This window comes from Myotis yumanensis, unplaced genomic scaffold (genome assembly GCF_028538775.1).
Source record: "Myotis yumanensis isolate MYYU_CA2020_CCGP unplaced genomic scaffold, mMyoYum1.0.hap1 SCAF_3, whole genome shotgun sequence".
Classification (NCBI taxonomy): Eukaryota; Metazoa; Chordata; class Mammalia; order Chiroptera; family Vespertilionidae; genus Myotis; species Myotis yumanensis.
In genome coordinates this window covers 44,832,249-44,857,962 of record NW_027223754.1, presented here as the reverse complement: position 1 = coordinate 44,857,962, position 25,714 = coordinate 44,832,249, and the positions used below count along the sequence as shown (strand labels likewise).

General features: G+C 37.2%; 1 protein-coding gene across 2 annotated transcripts in view; it reads left to right on the top strand.

Moving 5' to 3' along the window:
• Positions 1 to 25,714, top strand: part of GPC6 (glypican 6) — a 1,116,910-nt gene that overhangs the window by 549,217 nt on the left and 541,979 nt on the right. For both annotated transcript variants that reach the window (XM_070408823.1, XM_070408822.1), the window contains exon 3: positions 11,709 to 12,100. In XM_070408823.1, the coding sequence (XP_070264924.1) occupies positions 11,709 to 12,100 (392 nt within the window). The remainder of the gene's footprint in view (positions 1 to 11,708; positions 12,101 to 25,714) is intronic.

Genomic DNA, 25,714 nt, shown 5'->3' with positions numbered 1-25,714 from the left:
CAATTATTGATAGGTATGTATTTGTTGCCATTTTGTTGTTCATATTTTTTATCTTTTTCTTCTTCTTCCTCTTCTTAAAGAATACCTTTCAACATTTTATATACTAGTAATACTGGTTTGGTGGTGATGAACTCTCTAGCATTTTCTTATCTGTAAAGCTCTTTATCTGACCTTCAATTTTAAATGATAGCTTTGCTGGGTAGAGTAATCTTAGTTGTAGGTCTTTGATATTCATTGCTTTGAATATTTCTGGCCTGCATAGTTTATGTTGAGAAATCAGCTGACAGTCATATGGGCATTCCCTTGTAGGTAACTAACTGTTTTCTCTTGTTGCTTTGAAGATTCTCTATTTGTCTTTAGCCCTTGGCATTTTAATCATAATGTGTCATGGCGTGGTCCTCTTTGGGTTCCTCTTGTTTGGGATTCTTGGTGCTTCCTGGACTTGTAAGTCTATTTCTTTCACTAGGAAGGGGAAGTTTCAGTCATTATTTCATCAAATAGGTTTTCAACATCTTGTTGTCTCTCTTCTTCTGGCACCCCATAATGTGAATGTTGGTATGCTTGAAGTTGTCCCAGAGGCTCCTTACACTATCTTCATATTTTTTGGATTCTTTTTTTCTTTTTGCTCTTCTGGTTGGGTGTTTTTTGCTTCCTCATATTTCAAATCGTTGATTTGATTCTCAGAATCCTCTACTCTACTGTTGAATCCCTGTACATTATTCTTTATTTCAGTCAGTATATGCTTAATTTCTGACTGGTCCTTTTTCATTTTTTTTTTTTTGGAGGTTTCTTGAAAATTCTTGAGTAACATTATAATTGTGGTTTTGAACTCTATATCCAGTAGTTTGCTTTCTTCCATTTCTTTCATTTGTGACATGTTTCTTTGTTTTTGCATTTTGGCTGCTTCCCTGTGTTTGTTTCTATGCATTGGGTAGAGCTGCTATGTATCCTTGAGTTGGTAGAGTGACCTTGTATAGTAAGTGTATATAGGGCCCAGTGGCTCAGCCTCCCAGTCAGCTAAGCTGCCAGCTTTAGGTGTACCCTTTTGTGGGCTGTGAGCACAGTCTTGTTGTAGTTGAGACTTGATTGCTCAGGCCAATTGGCTGTGAGGACCAGCTGCGACTATAGTGGGGGCGCTTCTGTGCAGGAGACACCCCCATGGAGCAGGACTTGCTTCAGTAGGGCTTTGGTGCTCACTGAGTCTGCCCCTTGAGTGTGTCACTTATGGATGTATAGAGTTTTAATCTGGTATGGTCTGACACTGACCACTGGGTACACTGGCTCTTGGGTCTTCAGGGAGGTGCAAAGTCAGTCAGTGTCTGGCACCTCGCAGCAAGAGCTATAGAGAGATCTGCCGATTCCTCCTCTTTGTATAGGCTTTGGAAGTGCCCAGGTGAGGCCCAGCTATGAAGCAAGGCAGGCTGGTGCCAGTGCCGGGTCTTGGGCCTTTTACTGATAGGTTTGGAGCTTCCTGACCCATCTGCAGCTTGTTTGAGATTTTAGCTTGAGCAAGGACAGGCCATTCATATGCAACAGCTGCTGCACACAGCTTGGGTGGGGTTGTAAATTGGATGAGGTGGTTTTAGGAAATCACCAGGGAAGAGCAAACAGAAATCGCTGCCAGTCAGCCCTGAGAACCGGGAGGTCCCAGCACAGGAACAATGATTCCTGTGAGCACCTCCCTCTGGGAGAAAGCCGCTCCTGAGTTCCTGCCCTGATGCCAGACAATCCAGTTCCTCATGATATGTGTCTGTGTTCCCTAGAGCCTCACCCTGGTACTGGAGCTCAGAGGAAACAGGACCTTGTAAGTTCAGTTCATGGTGACAGCCTTTTAACAGGAGCAGCTGGGTCTCCAGCAGCCTCTGTGTCACTGAGCCCCTATCACCACTGGTTTTTACAGCCCATAATTCTTACTGCCTGTAGGGACTTCTTTTCTCAGCTCTGGGATCCTGGGCTGGGCGTCTGGTGTGGGGATGGGACCGCTTGCTCCCCCGGGCAGCCTCAGTAGAGAAGATCTCCCTCCCAATTGAAAAAGCGAACCACGTAGGTGCTGGACCAGCCTGTTCTGTGCCTCAGCACCTCCTTATTAGTCTCAGTGTGCTTTCTTCTTTACCTCTCTAGTTGTAGGACTTACATTCAGTCAGCTTTCCAGTGGTTCTGGATGATGTTTGTTCTGGATTTTAGTTGTAATTTTGATGTGGTTGTGGGAGGCGATGAGTACAGGCTTTCACCTACAGCATCTTCTTCAAATCCTTGCAACTAGCTTCTCATTTCATTTGCATTGCTTAGGATGAGGTAGAAAGACAGTCTGCAGACTCAGAACAGTTGTTTGTTTTTGGCAGCAACCGTCAGCAAATTTCAAACATAACATGATTCCCAGAATTAATAGTTTATCTATACCACCTTGTGAACATAAATGGCCTAATCAGTCTTTCTTACTTTAAAAAATATCTTCAAGAGAAATAACCTACAAAGAAATAAAACATTTATCAATCTAATGTGTGAAGGATCACTAAGTACAGAAAAAGTTTAACCTTGAGAAATGTGAATTCAAGTCAACAATTTCTATAAACTGCTTTATTGCTTTAAATCTCCCTATATCAACCATTAAACAGTGCTGCTTTCCAGCTAGTTCTCCTTTTCACAGCTAAATTACTCACCTGGTCCTGAAAATTCTTGTAGCATTTAGACTCTTCCGCTAACATTAATGATATTAAATCAGAGAACTTTGGTGCAAGGAATTGATTATTTTTAATGAACACTCATGATTTTAAACTATGACTTTTCATTAAAAATTTCTTCATGGAAAAGTCTAGTTGATTAGATTAAATATATTAGAAAAATATAAATTGGTGATCTCCAATCGAGCTGAATAATACATTAGTATTTCCTTGGTTTTTTTTTTTTTTTTTTACTCATTAAATCAAAAAGTCCCCCAGAACTCTTATGTTTCCACTTATTTAGATCTAATTTATGAGTTTCTGACACTATGGAAGTAATATAATAAAAGTTACCTTTGGATTAATATACTGACCAATTTTGAATCATGTATTATAGTATTTTTAACAGCTAATGTATTTATTACTTTTTGAAAATAATTTTTCTAGACTTATGATAGGGCCCTGTAAGATGTTAATGGGTAGTTTAATTTGTATTTCATTAATTATCATGAAGAGAAAATTATAATAAAAAAATTTTTGTACCTTAAACTCTATCAGAATGTTATTATTTTTTCCTTTTCAATTTCTCTAATGTCTATTTTATTTTTTATTTTATTTATTTATATTTTAATATATATTTTTGTTGATTTCAGAGAGGAAGGGAGAGGGAGAGAGAAATAGAAACATCAATGATGAGAGAGAATTATTGATTGGCTACCTCCTGTATGTCCCTTACTAGGGATAAAGCCCACAACCCAGGCATGTGCCCTTAACTGGAATCGAACCCGGGACCTTTCAGTCCACAGGCTGACACTCTGTCCACTGAGCCAAACCAGCTATGGCTATGTCTATTTTATATACCAGATTTACTGTGGGATTTTCTCCTTATGAAATTCTCCGGAGATTCGTTAGAGCACTACCTTAGAAAAATTTGAAAGTGTCTACTTTAAAATCACTAGTCACCTAAATCTGCTAAATCATGTAAGTTTTTAAAGAATTTACTTTTGGATTTTAGCTGCCTCACAGGGGAGTATAAGGCAATGAATGGGCTGCAGAGCAAATTTTAACATATAAGATAAAATAATGGAAGGAAAGGAACTTTTACTCTCTTACTTAGAGATAATAGAGTAATAATTAAATGTCTTCCTACCTACAAGAATTTAAAGGTAAAATATGTTTTGTTAAATTAATCTTCAAACATTTCACTAGGATTTTGACCCTTTAAAGCTAGGAATTGGCAAGATTTTTCTATAAAGGGCTACATGTTAAATAGTTTGGGCATTTTGTTCCATATAAGGTCTTTGTGTCATATTCTTCTTTGTCGTTGTTTGTTTTGTTTTCATTGTTGGTTTTTTTGTTTGTTTGATCATATTTGAACATTTCAATGTGTAGGTGAATGTTGTATGTATATTTGTTGATAATATGCACGTATTGTTATAAAATGAGATACACAATATGATATATATGCTCATACATCACAAAAGGAGTCACGTTTTTTGGTCAAATCTTTCTAGCATCCTTTTGTGTGTCAGGCACTGTTCAATACCTTGTAGTTATAATCCCATGCTCTGTGGCTGCTTTTCTTCTAGTGGAAGCCACCCCGTGAAAAAAGACATACTGGCCCTAGAGACTTGACTGTACTCTTCAGTCTAAGTTTCATCAACTAATTAATATCAGTGGGGAAAATAATCACACATGAAATTTTTTATAAATAACTTATACCTGATTTTCGTATAACATTTTGCAATGTATATTTAAATGTGATTTTACCCAGTGTCCTAGGAATTTATTTTACTTTCAATTAATTATTCAAATAGTAGTGTGAATATTTAACTTGGTAGACACTGCAAAGCCACCCCACTCTCTTGTCTTGTCTTAGAACTCATCCTCGTCTGTAATGGTTTGGAGCTGTAGGTTACATGCTCATTCAAGTGGTGTGGGACACCTTGCTTAACATTTCTGATTCTCACTTTTCTCATCTGCTAACTGTATATGCTAATTACTGATTTACTGAAAATGTAGGTAAATCTTATAGCACTGTGTATGATGCCTATTAAACATCAGGCAACTTCTTATCTGTAATTATGCTTGAAATTACCATCATTGTGTAGCAAATCCATTTGTCATCTTCATTTAAGATCTGGTGTCTTCACTTTCCTTCTAAAATGTAACAGGTGAATGAAAATAATGAATATATCCTGTTGACATAGTGATTCCTTTTCAGTCAGCTTGTGTTGGGGTGGGGACACTTCCTTAAGGGTTATAATAATCCACCAAACAGGAAAGGTGTACATTACTACTTTTTGAATTATATAAGTTTCTGTTAACTCCGGGGATGAATTGACTAAGTAAATATATAATGCTTATCATAATGTAATAAGCTTAATCTGTGAAAACATACACAAAACACATGCAGAGCAAGAAAAATATAAATTAAGAGATAAAGAAGTGGCAAACACAAATGACTTTTTGTCTATAGCAACATTGTCTAACAGTAATTATAGATTCTCATTTCTCTCTTTTGAATAATTATTATTTTGAAAATAATTTTATGTAATTTCAACCCCATAATTTAAAGAATGCATACTGAGGTCTGTTTTTTGCACAAAAATGAAAATGATGTTTAAGAAAAATTTCTAAAACAATATATTAGGATATCTATTCAAAATAGTTCTTTCCTTTTTTTTCTATATCATTTTAACCTGCATTATGAAGAAATAAAAGACAACATAGTTTTGTTTATTGAATACAAGAAAATCAAAACAAAGTTCCACAGGGAATTTATTCAGTATGGCAGAATAGCTGCTGAATAGAAGGCAGTACTGCAATATGGGAGAGTCAAAGTGGTTTGAGAGCTAACTCAAATATAGCACTCTGGGCATTGCTTAAAGTGTGAATGTGAATACAGTCAGCTTGGTGAGATCATGAGCTACGAGGTCAAGGCCCAGCAGGAACAGTGGCAGAGAGGCAGTAATGAATGAAGCCAGCCAAAGCAAGGCTCCTAACAGGCAGAGATGTTCACAGAGGAAGTGACAGAGCAGTCTTGATAACCAACATGTTTTTGAGCCGGAGGCCATAGATGTACATGAATTGGGAGCATAGAAAGATATGAATGTTTATATACACAGAAGTGTAAAAGTGTTTAGAGGACAGCAGGAGTGCATGTCAGTTGTCCTTTCTAATTTGTGGTTTGTGGCATCTCTCTCCCTCTGAGGTCTGCCCACAAAATTATCACTAGCCAAGAGGAGCTCAGACAAAATAGATGTGTTTCACTGCATGCTCCTCTTCATCTACTCACACACTATTCACCGTGTTTTAAGGCCCAGCCATAGGATGGGCACATATGAGTACATGTCAATGATATTTACCACCAAGAATCTTACCTGGGAATATAAATTGTATCTCAACAGCATCTTATAAAGTTATAGCTTCTCAAATGTATTTTGTCAAAAATCGAGAGGATGGTGGGGTCTAGAAATGTGCTGGCATTTTCTCAGAGCGTTTTGATGTCCTATTTTTAGGCCTCTGGAATGTATCCGTAGAAGGGTGGCTCTCAGGGTGTGGAATGAGAGTGATTTTGTCTCCCCTCCCACCACCCCCAGAGGACATTTGATAAAGTCTGGAGACAGTTTAGGTCATCACTACTGGGGGAAGGATGTGCTACTGGCCTCTAGTAAGAGGAGGCCGGGGATGCTACTTCATATTGTATAATGCACAGGGCAGCCTCTCCCAACACAGGTTTGTCATATCAAAGCGTCAGCAGTGCTGAGGCTGAGGCCCTGATATCCAGGACTGGCATTCAACTGTAAAATGCCACAGAAGCTGTGACTGCCCGAGGCCGATCCTTTATTTGGCAAGGGCTCCCGGAGCAGCACCAGTCTTCACCTCTTCTCACAAGGTCTCAGCCTCCTGGGTGAGGGAAGAGATAGGCCACATCAAGACTGTGTTTTCTCACCCTCAAAGTCAAACATAAAAGAGAGTAAACTGTGCTTGTTCCTCCATGAATGCTCCTCATTATCTCAGTATTTTCTTGTAGTTATATCAGCTTATAGAAGCAATAAGACTGTTGACGAGAGAAATTATCTCAAAACATGTACCCGAAAGCTGGCCGCTGTGTGCAGAACGAGGAAGGATGTTCCTACTCACTTAACCTTGAAAAGGGCATGTTTGAGGCAGGGTAATAGTTTTTTTCTGTGTCTATGTATCTCATCCCTTAGAGTACATCAAATTTTACCGTCCACGCCACTTCTTCCAGGTGCTTTTTTAGCCAAAGCTTGGGGACTGACTGATTTAATACGCTTTTGTGGGGGAAAGGGTAGAATGAAAGAGATCAGGAAAGAAATAACACTCAACACAAATGCATGGATTTAAGGAAGCAAATTTAGTACTCCTGCTTCATCCTGGTAGGACAAGTTCAGCCTGTCATCCTGTATAGATATATAATCTCCACTTCACAGTGACCAAAGCTTTCTTACTCATTGGGTTCTGTAATTACATGGTATTACACCATCATCCTGAAAAGTTAGCTTTTTTTCCCCCTTAATATATTTTTATTGATTTTAAAGAGTGAGGGAGAGGGAGAGAGAGACAGAAACATCAATGACGAGAGCAAATCATCAGTCCCTGCCTCTGGGGATTGAGCCCACAACTCAAGCATGTGTCCTGACAAGAAATAGAACCTTGACCTCCTGGTTCATAGGTCGCTGCTCAACCACTGAGCCAAGCCCACCAGGCAAGAAATGTTAGCTTTAAATGGGATTTCGGTAAGAAGTATTTTGGAGAGTATGACATAGAATAGGAAAATGCTACAATTTCTAGGTAAATGCTATACATTTCCATACTCAGTCCACTGCAGAGTATGTTTATCTGTAGCAGTATTAAGACATTTATAGCTTGATTGGGCAAAGCTTTTGCTGTTTCTTATTGACTGAAAATTCCTAGAGAGCATCTAGTCTGCCCTTCCCCTCTGGCCCTGGGTGCATCTTACATTTAGATCCATTTATGCGGAGGCTTCATTTGAAGCGTCTCTTCGATATCTTGGGGCAGCTCTTGGCTCCTAGGAGTTGATTTTCCCACCTTAAGAGCCATCGCCCAGTGATCAGGCCTCATGCACAGATTTTCTTTTTGCTTTTGGAACAGTGGTGGTTTTTATCTACAAAATTGTTCTCCCACTTGAGTCAGTCTGCCCTGCAGCCAACAGATGTTTGCATCCAGATCTCCCCTGTAGATGAATAAAAACCTCCCAGAGGCTAATACTGGCTGGAAAAAAATTCCTTTGTGCATCTATGAAGCATAACTAAGCCCTAAGCAATCACTTTTGATGTATATTTTGTGATTGGGGGGGAAAAAGTTTGTGTTTTTTTTTTTCTGCCAAACTATTTCTTGCAGATGAGAATTTTTGTTGACTGAAGGCTTTATCCAGTGTGAGCTTTACCCTCTGTGATTGAATGAAGGGCTAGATTGAGATTGTTTTTCCTTATAATGCTCTTCAATTTTGTTCTCTGTGCTGTTTGGGCATACTTCATCAGCAAAACGGGTCTGATAACTGTCTTCCAAATATCCATCTTGTTTGGTTTGCTGGGAAACACTTTTCATCCAAGCATAAAATACATTGTTAAAAGAGTCAACCATCATAAGGTTGAAATCTGAGTCTATGGACATCCTAACACTGAAATGAGCATACATATTTTTGGAGGTCATTAGTTTTGCCTCGGTACCTTGTGTCTCCCCGCCCCCCCCCCCATCTTTTATAAGATATAAGATCAATGTCCCTTAAGGTAGCAGCATTTGTCATAATTGCCTGATACTTCAGTGTCTTTCAATATCAATATTAACTTTGACTATGGGATCACTAAACCGTATAATAATTTTGAGCAAGGAATAATAACTTGACTGTTGAGGACCAGTGAAGCTAATAGCAAACTTTACAGACAATGACACACCCTTAGACACAAATTTAAGCTTGGAAGCTAATGAAATGCTTCTTGGGTCACATATATTGAAATATGATAACTTGGTTTCTATATTTAATGATGAATACTAATTTTGGCATGAGGAAACAAACCACATGATACAGTGAATGAGCAGTCTGGTTTTAACCTTTCAACTTCAAAGTGGGTATAAGCCCCATATTTCATGTTTTCCCAGGCAAGAGGGGGTAAGCTTTAGGAATGTTACCTTCAACAAAATAAAAAATACAATGTTTATCCCTACACAGAATCATTTATATATAAGTCTTTGAAAAGCAATGAGAACCTGAGGATCTTTTTCTTTTTTTTTGTTTAGTTCTTTGCAAATCCAGACCACACTATTGATCGCTAACTATTCATTGCTGAAGGCAGTACTCTGTATTTAATAAATTAAGCTTTAATCTCTGAGTCTAACAAAGTAATTGACCTCAAAAAGAAGATAAATGAATATGCTGTCCTGAGCTCATGATTAGAATCTACTTTCTAGTTTCATCATTTTAGTATTTTTCAATTCAGTGAATTTTTTCATTCTTTTGTAGTTTCTTTTCACAATTTTTAACACCTTCACCCTACTCCTATATCAACAAAGTCAAGCTATTTTTTTAAATATATATTTTATTGATTTCAGAGAGGAAGGGAGAGGGAGAGAAAGATAGAAACATCAATGATGAAAGAGAATCATTGATTGGCTGCCTCCTGCACGCCACCTACTAGGGATTGACCGGAATAGAACCAGGACCCTTCAGTCCACAGGCTGATGCTCTATCCACTGAGCCAAACGGGCTAGGGCAGTCAAGCTATTTTTATTCTTAGTTTTGAAATTGAAAAGTTTTAATATGATATTCTTATACTTTGCTATTAGTATTAATAATTTAATATAGTTTCTATTTTAGAAAAAAACTAGGTGACGAGTATTCCTGAAAAAAAATATCTGAAAGTTTTCTAATATCACAAAATCATAAGTAACATAACATATAGCATATATAAATATTTTGATTAATTGATGCTTTAAAAATTTGGGAAAATTGGCCCTATTTGCTTCAACACTGATTTTACTTATTAAATCCTTGAACATTAGGGAGTTTTAATAATATTTAGCCTGATTTTACATTTGGGAAAAAATTAAAAGAAGAAATATTTGGTGCCTTGGACAAGATCACACAGGGTTTATAAGCATGACTTTAAATAATCCCTCAGTATTTATTGCCACTACAACAGAATTTCTTTGGTTAGGAAAGTGTGTCCTTCACAGTAAGAGGGTGAAGATGTGTACAATGTTCTTTATTTAGCTTTGGTGCTTTGGTTTCATTTGATAACAAATATAAAACAATCATCGTTCTTCTAGACAACATATCAAGGCAATTAATGGTTCAACACTACATTAGTGAGGATTGAAGCAGCTAAATCACGTTCTTCAGGCAACTTCTGATGAAGCAGAAATGATTTCTAGCTTCCATAGAGTCCATGGAGAGATTTATAGTTTTTCTTTGTCTTTCTCAGCAAAAAGCCCCTGAGAGTTCCAGAAAGAAGAGTTATTTTGTTGGTTTTAGGTGTTTTTTTTTGTTGTTTGTTTGTTTATTTATTTTGGGTGGGGGTTGTTTTGTTTGGTTTTGTTTTATTTTTACTCAGAATTGTTGAGGTGTCCAGGACTTCATTTGTCCCTGCATTAGCTGAGAGGAAACACACCTTCATGGAATAAAAGGGAGCCATGAGAGGTAAAGCACAATCACTCATTTGTTGGCAACTTGGGTTTATGAACTTAGAAGCATTATCTTTCCTTAGCCGCCCCAATCACATTCTACATATGGGGTAAGACTTGAGTTTACTCTGCCCGGACTCATCTGTGCACACCGATATAGGTGCCCTATACACATGCACTCTTTCCTGAGTGAACCTAATCCGAGGGCCAGTGAAGCTGGCAGTATTCAGTGGTATTAATTCTTATTTCTGCATCCTTAGTGTTTCCTGTAACACCCAAGTACTATTGCTGGAAGGGAGGGTTTATTTCTTGGGATAGTCTTTTTCATTTAGAACCTCTTAACCAGAAAGTCCAATTGCATATCTTTCCTTCAAATTTTCTAAAATGATAGTTTGTATGTATAATGATAATGCAGAGTATTTCATAACTTTTCAATTCATTATGGCAATCAAGTTCATTATATCTTTGGTATTAAGTAAATCTAATTGCATTACCACTCTCGGAACACTGATAATTAATTGCTATATATTGCAATTACAAAAAGTCGAAACTATTGCAGTAATTTGAATGTACTATGAATGAACGATTCCAAATAAAAGCAGTTTAATTAAATCTAGTGTTAGAACAGATTTGTAAATAGGCTGGTGCAAATGTTTTTATCAGTATGCATTTGCTATTATGTTAATGAGGATACATTGCAACATATTTTGTTTTGACTTCACGTCAAACTATAGGATTTTCTAAAATTTAAAAATAAATGAAAAAAGAATTGGGCAACTATGGAGGTATAGTAAATAATAATGGATGTTCTTTCAAATAGAAATCACATGTTCCTCTATTTTCTTTGACACAGAGATTATAGATGCAGGGCAAATCTCATTTTAGATAGTCACCCGCCTTGGCCTGTGTTTCTAAGTGATTAGAGCATTGCTCTGAGCACCAGAGGATTGTGGGTTCAATTGATTTTCTATCAAGGGCGCATACCTGGGTTGAGAGGTATATCCCCAGCCCTGCTCAGGGCTCCTGTGGGAGGCAACCAATCGATGTATCTCTCTCACTCTCTCTCCCCCTCCCCTCGACCCTCTTACCCTCCCACTCTTCTACTCTCTCTAAAAAGAAAAAGGAAACAATGGATAAAGTATCCTCAGAGGATATTTTAGCAGGGATGGTGCAAAATCAGGTGTCTTGTAACCATGACCACTTGGCATTTCTGATCAGAGTTTTAAGGAATATATATATATATATATATATATATATATATATATAAATAAATACATACAGAGAGAGAGAGAGAGAGAGTTATTATTTTATTGAGGTAAGTAGATGCCCTGGGATTATAGCTATTCCTAATGTTTGACCATTTTCTCTTTTTATTTGCAGAATTTTTCCGAGAACTCCTAGAAAATGCAGAAAAGTCACTCAATGATATGTTTGTACGGACCTATGGGATGCTGTACATGCAGAATTCAGAAGTGTTCCAGGACCTGTTCACAGAGCTGAAGAGATACTACACTGGGGGCAATGTGAACCTGGAGGAGATGCTCAATGACTTCTGGGCTCGGCTCCTGGAACGGATGTTTCAGCTGATAAACCCGCAGTACCACTTCAGCGAGGACTACCTGGAATGCGTGAGCAAATACACAGACCAGCTGAAGCCGTTTGGAGATGTACCTCGCAAACTGAAAATTCAGGTCACCCGCGCCTTCATCGCTGCTCGGACTTTCGTCCAGGGGCTGACTGTGGGCAGAGAAGTTGCCAACCGAGTTTCCAAGGTAATTGGAAATCTCTTATCTTTCTAATTGGTCTTCCACATTTACTCTTTTTTATAAAACGAATGTTTACAAGAAATTCAAGGTGAAAACTCTCACGAACAGCGGTCCTTGCTCTTCGAGAAATAAGCTAAGTGCCAAAGCTTAAGTCTGGCTTTTTTTCTTGCTTAGTGTGAGAGAAGACAGGATTTCAAGTTGTTCCATGCGCTTTGGAACATAATGCCAACATTTATCAGCAGTACAGCAGAGGAGCTTTTAGCAGGGATGGTGCAAAATCAGGTGTCTTGTAACCATGACCACTTGGCATTTCTGATCAGAGTTTTAAGAATGATAAATACTCATGAAGCAGTCCATCCAGAGGTTATAATCCCCTGCTAAGTCCCAAGGTGACAGTCTTCATGAGGCCTGCGAGTGGAGACAAGCTGTTCACAATGCCCGCACCTGGCATTTCTTCTTCTTTATCGCCCCTGTCAAAGTGGCCAAATTCCTTAATCATGAAGGAAGAACCAAGCGCTGACACCTGTAGAGGTGGATTATCGAGGCCTAATGAATACAAAGTATAGATTCTGGCAGAGTATTCCTTTTGTTACCCATTAGCTTTGTAATTCAATGCCACGTATCACATTGGGCTTAGGAGGAAGATAAATCACTCCCACGCCTTTGTGCCTTTCCTTGATGATGCCTCTAACCCCTTAATGCAAGGAGTGTTTCCCCACGGCTGTCCTTAAACATTGACTATTTGCTATAACAATTTCCTGTGCAGAGGATATCTGCCTTTGTTTAAATTGTTCCTTGAAATTCAGCTGCTCTTATGAGATGGGCTGGCCCAGTTCTGAGGTCAGTCCAACAAACACACTGAAAGATGATCACTTTCAGAGGCAAAGGAAAAACAATACTTAACAGGAATCTGATATGATGTCACCCAAAGAAGGTCATATTTGTACAAAGATTATTGCTCAACTCAACTTTCTTATTTCAGGGTTGTGCCCAAGAGCCACACAGTTTTCTTAACTGTTGGTACTATTCTGCCATGTTCTTTCTCCTGCTTTGCTCACCTCAATATTTATATCTGGGCATAAAGTTCACGTATCCTCTTAAAAAGTGTTTCTCTGGACACTATTTGTAAAATTTAGAGCAATTCATTTTTTAATTGTCAGTTCCTAAAACATTTATTTGAGCTTCTGAGAAGATTAGTTACAAGAAGGCTTTAAAGGGGATACTCACAAAAGATTTAATAATGTATAACTCTAATTATAAAAACAATGTTTTTTTATTGAAAATCAACAATGTTCTGAAGTACAGCCCTAAAGGTAGACTGATAAGGAATTGGCCAGTTGTAACAGCAAAAGGAAGTATGATGACCAGAGAAGGTTTGTAAAATATAGATAAGTATAAAAAATAAAGATATAGTTCATATGTTCTAGAGCAGATAGATTTTGGGTGTTTTTTAAAAGTTTAATTACAGAGGCTTGAAATTAAAGTCTTTGCTTTTGTCAAACAATGAGACAGACATACATCCAGCTTTTGAGAAACATGAGGTATGAAATTCAAAGCATGGGTTGGTATATGCAACATTCCTGATTGTTTATGTTGATTCTGCCTAAGTGTGAATAGTATTTAAGTGCTTATATTTTGGTCTGGAGAGGTTCCAGTGAGATAAGTGGATATTTTATAGAAAGGCTTCTAAAAAGCCACAGAGAAGGGTCCTGCTGACTCCTCTTCCTCGGGGGATGGCGTTAACAGTTGCTGGAGATGGTGCCTCCCCTTCATCCATCATTCCCTGACTCTCAGCCTGAGATCTTTGCCTATCAAAAGGTAACATGCTACTCTTTGTGGTGAAGGTTGACATCATGGACAAACTACCAGTAGAGTGTGACTTTTAATTTCTTTCCAGATGTGGTGAGGGATGTACTCTTCAATACCAAGAGCTTGTTTCCCCTAATTTCCTCATAGCCAACATTCATTTGCAGAGCAGCTGCTGTGGGTTTGTAATACAGTTTATAGTCATGTAGCCATGGAATGCTCACTGTTCAATGCAGATATGGGCTTGTTTGATGGAGTTTAATTAGTAAATCCCATGCTGCCATCCGGGCACCACCATTAGATAGATAGATGATGATGATGATGATGATGATGATAGATAGATAGATAGATAGATAGGTAGATAATAGATAGATATGAATATATACACTTGGTTTAAAAGAAACTGAGCAGTTGTGTGTGTTTTTAAAAAATAATTTATGACTCAGGGGTTTAAATATATTCTGATGAACTTTCTCACCTAATCTTACCAAATGGTCTGTAGAGACTAAACCAGATAGATCTATGTAGGCTATTCCGGTGCTGGTGATTTTCAGCACCCAAACTATTTCTGGTAATAAGAATAAAATATTACAAGGCAAAAATATCTAAAGAGGAGAAGCAAGGTTGGTGTTTGAGGTTTAAGCCCTTCATAAATCTGAAGTCTCCCTGTGGTGTGTTCAATGAGTGATTTAGAGTTGGCGAAATGATTGCAGAAGAGTTCAAGGATTCAAGGCCAAGTTCCGAAATTGAGATCCACAAACGGGCTTATCTCCTGCAGCTTGGTTTGAGGCATATTCTCTTTTCCTCAGTTTCTCTCTTCTCTTTCAGTGGCCTCTTAAATATTGAAGGGATCATTAACACCCTCTAATTAATTGTTTTGCCTGGAAAATTTTTCTATTTGGCAAAATACAGCAGAGCAGTTTGACACAAATGTTCTGAGACATCATTACAGGGAATTCTCTTATCAGAAAAATGGATGACTAATTTGCAGGCATAAACATAATGATTTTTTAAACTTGTTTTTGTCATCTTCTATATACATTGTCTTTTGTGAAGCTTAGAATTGAGCAAGTAATTTTAATTAACTGTAACTGGATCTTAGATTGTTAGAAGTATTACATGATTCTAGAATAGATATCTGTGGTCATTTAAGCAGGATCCATTTTCTGCATGAATGACTATTTTTGAGAATGTCATGTGTTGACAAGATGAGGAGAATCAGTAATATTTATACTATGCGGGTGGAATGGTCAAGTTATGTATTTAATTTGGATAAGAATTCCAAAATGCCTGTATTATTGAAGAAGTCCATGTCCTAAAACTGCAATTCTGCACCTGGAGAAACTGTTTCACGTGTGCACAGATAGACATAGAGAAGAATGGTTATAAAGCAACATTGTTTACAACAAGCAAAAAAGTAGAGATATCATAAACACCCCATCTACACTAAGGACGATCTCTGATCTCTTCACACCATGGAGTCCTATTACATTTCTGCGACACATCATCTGTATTTTGCACTGTGTGCTCACCACCCAAAGTCAAATCATCTTTCATCATCATATATTTGACCCCCTTTACCCTTTACTATTTCCCCAACCCCGTTCCCTCTGGCAACCACCATACTGTTGTCTGTGTGTATGAGTTTCAGTTTTATATCCCACATAGTGAAACCATATAGTTCTTAGCTTTTGCTGACTGATTTATTTTGTTATTGCATATTTTCTTATGGCTGAGTAGTATTCATATATTATATATACTAGAGGCCCAATGCATGAAATTCGTGCAAAGGGCTCAGCCCCTCGCTGTGGCGGTGGCCACCTCTGCCTCAGCCCTCACAGCCCCAGCTTCGTCCAGAAGGTCATCCGGAAGGACGCCTGGTCTAATTAGCATATTATGCTTTTATTATATAGGACTGGAGGCCTGATGCACAAAAATTCATGCAAGAGTAGGCCTTCAGCACCGGCTGCCCTCTGGCACCTGGGACCCAGGCTGCTGGCACTGGCTTCCCTCAGGCATCCCACAGGCACCTGAGGCCCCGGGCTGGCTTCCCTCGGGCCTCCTGCAGGCACCCAGGACCTAGGCTGGCTTCCTTTCGGCCCCAGTTTTATCAGGAAGGATGTCTGAAATGACGTCCGGAAGACATCCGGTGTAATTAGCATATTACACTTTGATTATTTATATATATACCACATCTTTACCCAATCATCTATTGAAGGACGCTTTGATTGTCTCCATATCTTAACCACCATGAATAGTGTTGCAGTGAGCATAGGGTTGCATATATCTTTGCAAATAAATGTTTTTGAAAATTTTGGGTAGATACCCAGGAAATATGATAGCTCTATATTGGGTCATATGGTAACTCTATTTTTAATTTTTTGAGGAACCTCCATAATATTTTTAATAGTGGCTATACCTGTCTACATTCACACCAACAGTGAATGAGAGTTCCCTTTTCTCCACAACCTCTGGGGATTAGGTTTGGAAGTATTATAAAGGAGGAGTATATAGGGGTTTCCAAAGTTACCAATAACATACTGTTTCTTAATCTCTATACTGTATTTATGTGTGTGTATGTATTTAAGGATTTTTTAATGAAAAAGATTAAAGCAAGGTAAGACTTTACCATGTTCATCTATGATTCTTTTCATCTGTGCAGATATGATCAAATCCCCAAGCTGCCTGCCTCAGGTGCTTGTCAGACTTACTGTTATTTACGGATTTGTTAACCATTCACTTTCTATGCTCCACACTGCTCAATGATATAAAGTAGCTGTGGAAGGCAAAGTCTAAAAGGAAGATAAAAACAAAATTGTATAATATAGTAGCATGAGAGAAAGGATCCAGACTATTAAATCACACCCTCACCCGTAAGTGTGAGTGTGTGTGTGTGTGTGTGTGTGTACATTGGTGAGTAGAAACATGGGTGCCAGCATTCCCCATGAGGGCTTGTCAGACATTGAAGAACACATAAAGAAGGCTGCATACGGAGATATTAGCAGGATGTCTATTTAGACCAAACTTCAATTATTCCTCATGAAGGCAAATGAGGAAATAACTCTAGTGTTTTCATTGGTCATTCTTGATGCCATTTAAACAAAGAAGACATGACTTTCATATCTTTCTGCTTTAATCAAAGTGACTTCTGCAAGTAAAAACTGCAAATTGTGTCAATAGCAATTGCATCAAGTCATTTCATTGATTCATTCCAGACAAATTAGGTAGGTAGTAGAGCTAGGATCTGTAGAACTTGAACTATTGTCAAATACTGTCATGCTCTATCACCTATCTATTTATCATCTATCTATCTATCTATCTATCTATCTATCTATCTATATCTATCATCAATCTTCTATCATTCTGTGTATCCATTTTCCATCATTCTACCTATCTATTTATCTAAAAACTTTCTTGTTTGTCATTACTGTGAAAATAAAATCAGTTTGGCTTTTCATCCTTAGTAAGACAGAATATTTTTGTCAATAGATACTGGCCTTTGTCTGCCTCACTGACTGTTGTGTTTGAATGAAGAGCCTCTTAAGTAGTTCATCCACCTGAGTAAACAGCCTTGCATTTGCAGTATGCCTAGAGAGTCAATTTTCAATAAATGTGGTTGATGGACCATAGGGCTGAAAAAAAATTATCATCAAATTTTATAAAATTTTGTAAAATGAAGGCTATGAAGTACATTTATTTAAAGCATTCTCTATCACAATAGAAAAGCATTCTGAAGAATTTACCATGGATTAATTTACAAGAGAAATGGTATTTAAATTAGCTGTTTGCTTTTGGGAAAGAATTTAGGAATTAAAGACTACCTGTCATAGCTCTCCCCTGAATTATTTGTTCAGTTTCTTCAGTGGTGATCTTTTGATTGGAATTAATTTTTGTGGAGTCATCCAAGACCACAAAAAAGCCCTAGGTGAATGAAAACTTTTTCATAGTTCTTCTGTGATTAGTGTATTCTCTTTTGCAATCGATGATTATTCAGTGTAGTTTACTTCAAAATGTAGTGTTTTGAAATTATCAATAATGCTTCTATGTTTACAAATGTTAAGTCAACATAAATAATATATGCTTGGTGCTTTATGATGGTGGTTATATTTAGAGAATACTTTGCAGTCAATAAATAAATAATTTTATGATAAAGATAGTAATAAAAGATAGTATTAGCACTAAGCATCATAACAACAAAATAGTTTATTAATATAACTCATTGAAAATGTATAAGTGTTACTATGGTCCAAGTTCTATAATAAGCACTAGAAATCACAAGAATATAAGCTAGTTCATAAGAAGGAAAGAACATTTGCCCTCAAGATAGCATGTGGGATTTTACAGATGAGTGTAGAGAATTAAGATAAAAGGTCCCATTTTTATTAAAGTAATTTGTTTATTTTGATTAAAACAACTAAAATATTTATTAGTAATTTTATGTTCTCTGACTGATGTATATTTTTTATGTATAAATTTGAAAAATGTTTGAGTTATAAAAAGAGGTTAAAACTTGAGGAAAACTAAGTATTTACTCTAACATATTAAAAACTATTTGTGTATTCTTCTTTTCTTTTTTTTGTACCTTGTACCTATTTCTAATACCTATATTTAATTTGGGCTATTTTATTTTAAAATTATAATTTCTACTGGAATTCCATTAAAATGAGTACCATTCTCCCCACTGAATTCAATTTTGAAATTGTGTTCAAACTGAAAGAAGTTAAGAGTGTTCCTAACTGTGTCTAAATGCAACATAGCTAGAAAAGGTCTGGAAACCACAGTTCTGACTATACTGTACATAACAGGTAAAATCTTCCTCTCCCCTAAAAACTGAGATGGAGTGGTTATAATAGCCCAACATTTATCTGATCCAAATGTGGAATCTTGTCAAAGTAGATCTATTTTGAAGATTTGGCTCAGTTCTTATGAATAAACATTTGTTCAGTGTGTTTTTAATGCCAAACATTGTTACTAAGTTATTGAGATACACAGACTAAGCAAGTTAAAGTACTCACAAGTACTAATTTGAAAGAAGGAGATAGAAATAAATAATATCAATATATAATAAGAGAATTGTGCAATAAATGTTTTGGGAACAGAAACAAGAGGCACTTGGCTTAATCTTGGGTGCAACAAGCCATCAATGGTATAGAAGTCTGATCCATACATTGAAGGATATGTGGGTCTCAGGCAGACAGTGAAATCACCCAGCATGCTGAAGATGCTTCAGGTAGAGGCAGCAAGTGAGCAGAAGCACAGAGGTGTGATATCCAATGATGTGTGTAGACAGTTGCAAGCAGGTGGTATTCCTAAGGCATAAGGTACAAAGCAATGCATAGCAAGAGATAAGGCTGCTGGCCTTAACTGAATCCTTGAATAAGAACTATCCCACTAATGCTTTTATTCATGTCTTGCCTGTAGAATTAAAACAAATATTTCTGTGGTTAGAAGTCTCCCTGTACTATTGAGGGACAAATATGTGCTGAGAACCTACTATGTGCTGGGCATTTTTCTATAAGGAACAAGAAGTAACAATAGCATTTTACTCAAGGAAATCACTATCCTCAGTCTATATAAAAGTTTAAGTGTGGTGCAAATGAGCAGTGAAATGTGTATAAAATACTGTGTAAATCAAAATAAATACATGTTTTTCTTTACCTGGGGAGATTAGAAAAGAGCCTTAGAGTAATAATCATACCTCATTAGATTAAAGAATGAACAGGGTCTTACTGAGGGAGGATAGATGTAGGGCTTCTTGCCAGGGGCTCAGCTTGTACAAAGGCATAAATCATGAAAGATCATGGTTTATTGGAGATGATGGTAGGAAGTAGATTTGTATTATATTATGTGGGTCTTATATTTCAAGTTAAAGAATTTAAAATACTTTGCATAGGCAAGGGGGTAATAGCCAAGATTTTTGAAAAGACAAATGTATGATCAGACTCTTACTTATAAAAGGATGGTCCAGGTATAGGGCAGGTACTTCTTACATAAGGGTCTTTCGACTTGCTTTTGACCAGCAGGTCAGGGAGTCCTTCCTGCACCTGCTGTTTCTCAATTCCTTCAACTTAAAATATTCACTATGCTGCCCTAACCACTTTAGCTCAGTGGATAGAGGGTCGACCTGCAGACTGAAGGGTTCCTGGTTTGATTCCAGTCAAGGGCACATGCCCTGGTTGCAGGCTTGATCCCCAGTAAAGGGCATGCAGGAAGCAGCTAATCAATAATTCTCTCTCATCATTGATGTTTCTATCTCTCTCTCCCTCTCCCTCCCCCCTCTTCTCTGAAATAAATTTAAAAAAAAATATTTTTAAAAATATTCACTATGCCAAGGAACCATGTGTTCTGAATCCCGCCACTGACATAACAAGGAATATTAAGAAATTTTAAATAAAAGTATTCAGCTTGACGGTTGTTGTTCATATTAATAAAAGCTTGAATTCAAGGAGCATCCTTGTGTCCAAACAGAGAGATTCAGAGAGGAATCCAAACAGCGTTGCTAACTTCCCTCATTTACTACCCTCAGCTCATAGTCTTCATCCTGTCACATTCATTCTCTTTATCAAACCATTAAACCTAATACAAAAACTTGAGGCTTAACCATTTCTTTAGGTATTTACTTCCTTATAAAGTCTTCCATGTCATGTAAAATGTATATTAAAGAAATCTGATATAAATTAGATATACATGCTTTCTCCTGTTTTAAAAAATTTGGTTCCATGGGAGTATAAACTGGATTGGGAGACTGTCAGGGGCAGTGACGGGAAACTATGGTAACTGCATATGAGCTGTGATGAGAACTGAGAGAGAGCAGGTGGAGCAGAGTAGAAAGTGTATCCAAAGAGCAACAAAGAAGCCAGCATGGCATGGATGAGGTTTGTCTTCTTGGGTTGTATGCCCAGCATCCAGCACAGTTCCCAGCGCAGTGTGTTCCCATTTAGTAACAGTTGTCTGCCTGCTTGGTGGTTTGAGAATCACCAACATATAAATGGTTGTTGGCAAAGGATGGTATCATTTAGCTAGAGAGAGAAGAGAACAGGATCAGAAGGAACACCAGGGTATAAATATTTAAAGAGAAGAGGATATAGAAAGGAAAGCAAATGACTGAAACCAAAAAAGCATATCATGCTGAAAGTATAAAGAGAGAATTTCAAAAACTAGAATAATCAAAGCATCAAATGTTGCAGATAATCAGGTGGGAGGGGCAGAGAATGGATCCTAATGGATGTAACCATTAGGATCTTACTAACTATAGCAAGAGCAGTTTGAATGGAGTGCTTTTGATTGGTTGGGCAGTTAATTATTTTTCCCATATATTCTGGAACAGGCTGGATAAAGCATGATCCATGGACTAGTGTCCAAACATGAGCAAGCTGTTACAGTTCTGCACAAGTACAAAAATTGAAAAAAATCAAAAAAATCTTGAGAGCAAATTTAAATTGCCCTGACATCCAAGACCCCCCATCAGTGGATTCCTCCTGGGATGTTGTTGAACTTAGTCTCGGGCAGTGTGAGCTGCATCTGAGTTAAGCTCTGTATGATCAGGTAGCAGGCCATGAAATTCTGGGGCAAATCAAAAGATCATCAAAAGCCTGTCCAGATCATTTGAGCCTCACACAGATAGTTTGAGATGAGATGTACTCTATTCTAGAACAATGATAATAGGAAAATAATGAACATATTTCACTCTGTTCTATTGGCGTGCTTGGATTTTCTCTGTCTTGTATGCAGTTTTCCTCTACCCTTTTTTGTACCCTCCTGCCCTAGTCTTTCCCCCCGGGGATACATTCTCTATGTTTATAACCATGAGGGGCTCTCCTGAAGCCAGTTCCATCGGCATGCCTACTCTTTTCCTGTGCCCCACAAGCACATGAACTACTTGGGCCAGGGGAAATGTGTGCTATGTGTGTCTTTGTTCCTAATCAGGAGCACCCACTGGTGAAATGTGCCCTTTCAGGGACGCCACAAATAGCAAAGGTCCAAGGGTAAAACTCTGGTGCCCCAACTCAGGCATCTGCTTCTAAAATGGCCCCATAAGGGAGAACGGACCTGACAGTTTATCCCAGTGTCAACGCTGACTCTGCTCTTGGGTACTTATCTCCGAATGCATTTATGCTTTTCCTACCAGGAGGTTCTGTGAAACAAGGTTTGAACAATAGTCGTGCTGTAATGACTTGCACATGCAAAGGCACGTTCAGAGTGCTGACAGGAGACCGTGCAGGCTGCGTGATGTCATAGGCTGAACTTGCAAGTTCGGAGGATTTCTCTTTTATTGTCCCATCTTCAGAGATTCAGTGTTACAAGGACATTCCCTGAGGCAATATCAGTGCACTGTAGAGGTTTATGAGCCAAGATATACATCAAAAAGAATTTTAATAAAGCTTGACAGATATATTGCATTAGTAGTGCTGACATGGTGAAGCAGGACTTATGGAGGGAGTAGGGCATACTGGTATTTTTTTAAATGAGGTATTAGGTCATACAGATATTTGATTGTAAGAAAGATGGAGGGGATGTATTATTACAGGCCATAGATTTTCTCATTGTTATCTCTGTGATTACAAGCAAGGGTTATTCCCCTTCACATGTCTGCATTTTGGCTCTTCATCTTGATGAGCGATATTCAGTGCAAACACAATGGATCAACCCCACATGCTTAGAAAATAGTCATTATACGACACAATATAGAAACTCTGCATTTTCTTACGTCTAAATCGGATAGCCAAGAATGAAAATGGACAGCTCGGAGTTTCAGTACTAGGATAATGGTGACTTTGACATTCAGATGTAAGTAAAACTGTGGCCTAAATCAAAGAGACTTCAAGTTAACATCAGTTGACACTTAATGGCTGGCATAAACAGATTTTTAAAAATTTATTTTCACCCTTGAAGGAATGTGCTGTATGTCAAAGATGCCCTGTATTATTTAATACTAAGTAGGATTTTATATGGAAACTTTATTCTGATCACTTCATGGTATCAAAGAAGCCAGCAAGGCGGACTTTTCTGTGTTCATTTTGTATAGGATTTTGGCAATTTAAAAAGTTCACTCATGGAACATTTAAGCTTTCATAAATATATTAATTATGGAAACATTATTCTGCATACTACTCTCATAGTAGGTGCAAATATGAGTCTCTCCATAAAGAAATATATTTGTTTATTAAAAATGGGTGTTTAAACTTTCTTCATTTGCTGGCTTTCTAAAAAACAATTTTTTTTAGGAAATATATATATTTGAGGCAAAATTTGTTTCACTGGTTTTTAATAAAAATGGATATCAGGTAGTAAGAAATGAAATATTTTACAGTGATTTTAAAATTAACAGAGAGCCAAGCACTCTGAAGAGATCCTCATTCCTTTCTTCTAGGGGTTTTGTTGCTCAGATGAGAGGCTGGGCCAAGGAAAATTCAACCGTGCTTGCAATCACACATTTTATTGAAAGGATGAACCTTGTGATATCCGACTGCATTTGCAGACAGAAGATAACTACGTAAAATATTTATGACACTATTTCCATAAGATATCACAGATATCTATTTTGGAATGGAGAAAAAAAGTGTCCTGACATTTTGACTAGGATAGCAGATACAATCCAGATTGAAAAAACTTTATTTGTGCAAGGGGTGTACATGTGTGTGTGTGTGTGTGTGTGTATTTTCAAGTGCAAGGTGTTTTTCCAATGACAGTATGACATACCAATTATAATAAAATATAAAGCCTTTGATTTCTAGCTATTCCAGGTCTCCCTCATGATCAATTAATAGTTTATCACTTGTGTTGTGTTTATGGGACAAAAGGAATTGGGGAAATGTGTTGATCTCATGAATCACTCAAGCCAAATGGACATTTCCCCCCTTACTTTAGCCAAAAAAACTCAAATAAGAATTGCCACTATAGTTTAAATCACCTGGATATTTAATTTTCTTGGTGGTCAGAAAAAATAATTTTGTGCATGTTCATCTCTTTATGACAATAAAATCAATATGAGCTCAACAAAAAGAAAAGAATGTTGAAAATGCAAAAGAGGCCCTAGCAGGTTTGGCTCAGTACATAGAGCATTGGCCTGCGGACCCAAGGTTCCTGGGTTCGATTCTGGTCAAAGGCAAGTACTTTGGTTGCAGGCTCCTCCCAGGCCTGGGCCCTGGTCAGGACGAGTGCAGGAGGCAACCAATCTATATGTTTCTCTCACATCAATGTTTCTCTCTGTCTTTCCCTCTTTCTTCCACTCTCTAAAAATCAATGGGAACATAATAATAACAATAAAAAATAATAATAAAAGAAATAAAATAATCTTATTTTAAAAGAAAATAAAAACAGTACAAACATAAAAATAAAATAATCCTGAATTTCCATTTCCAAGAGATAACATGTCAAAACACTGCTCTAGTCTTATTCTATCTCTAATATATTTTATATATAAGTATTTCGTTTAAGATGTTTAATATTGGACTCTACTTGTTTTCACTTTAAAATTGTAAGTGTTTTTCTACATCAACAGCTTTTCTTTTTTTAAAAAAAAAATTACTCTTATTTCTTAAATATTTATCTTACAACCTAAGGTATTTGTTTGCTGCTAAAACATTTGGGGAATCTCTCACAGATAGTCAACCTATGGACATACTAACAGCTGTCATAAGTAGTTTATGTGTATGTGGGCGTGTTTAGCTTAACCCCTTTTTGCATCTGAATGTCAGGCCTGGGAATTCCATGACTTCCTTATCATGTATTTAATTGTTGAAATTTCTTGATTGATTTATAAATACTCCAGACAGTTGTATGAATTAAAGTGGAGGTAGAAATGAGGCTGATAGAAAAACATTCATTAAAACTCCCTGGTCAATACTTCCGCAGGGGCCCAAAATCTGGATTTAAGCTAAATTACAAACTGGTGTATCTTAGTGGCAACTGGTCCACAGGCATGTTCTATTTGGCATGACATTTTTAAAGTTTTCAAATAGTGTTCTAAAATTGGAAGAATTAACATACAAATGTGAATTTATACAAGTTCTTGCACAGTCTGACTACCTGGTCATGTGTTCTGCATGGCAAAAATGAGCTTGTGTTAAATAATGTTTAGGTTGGGTTTCTTTCACCTTGAACATCTAGATTGCAGTTTGAAACACGTCCGTTCCCCTGGAGTTGGTCTGGTTCTGAAATTGGCATTGCTTACCTTCTATCACTGTCATTGGCTCTTTCTCAGATAGTGGAGAAGTGGTTCTCTGTACCAATCTTTTCTAAAAGTGAAAAGTGAAAAATTAGTAGGGCCATGTTTCAAGAAAAAAATAGTAAAAATAATTATGATCATTCTTTAATAAATTTAGAATATTCTAAATATTTAATATGCAAATAATATCTGTTTAACAAATGCAGGCAGTCTACCTCACACATGGTTAATATCTCCGTAGCAATTGAATTTGCAAACCCTCCTTTAAGCTTTCTATTAGCCATCACTATGCAGTACATATTCTTCTTTAATCAAATAAAAGCAAACTGATAGCTAAGAAAAAACAACAACTCTATTATTCCTGAGTTTGTGATCAGGAAAGTGTCTTTCCCTTTAGTGTCCTTAAGAACATCCTTATAATGTGCACAGCTAGAAGTTCTCTCCTGATGAAATGGACGTCACCAAGCACAGGCCTTTTTCTAATCAATGTCATTATAACACCATCAATAGTATCAAATTTTCTTCCTGTCTAGCATGAATGGGAGCTAACAGATATGGAGTACTTGCCAGCCACTATGCTAAGAACTTGCATGCACTGTCATTTAATCCTTATAATATACCCATGAGATAGGTATTGTTTTTATATA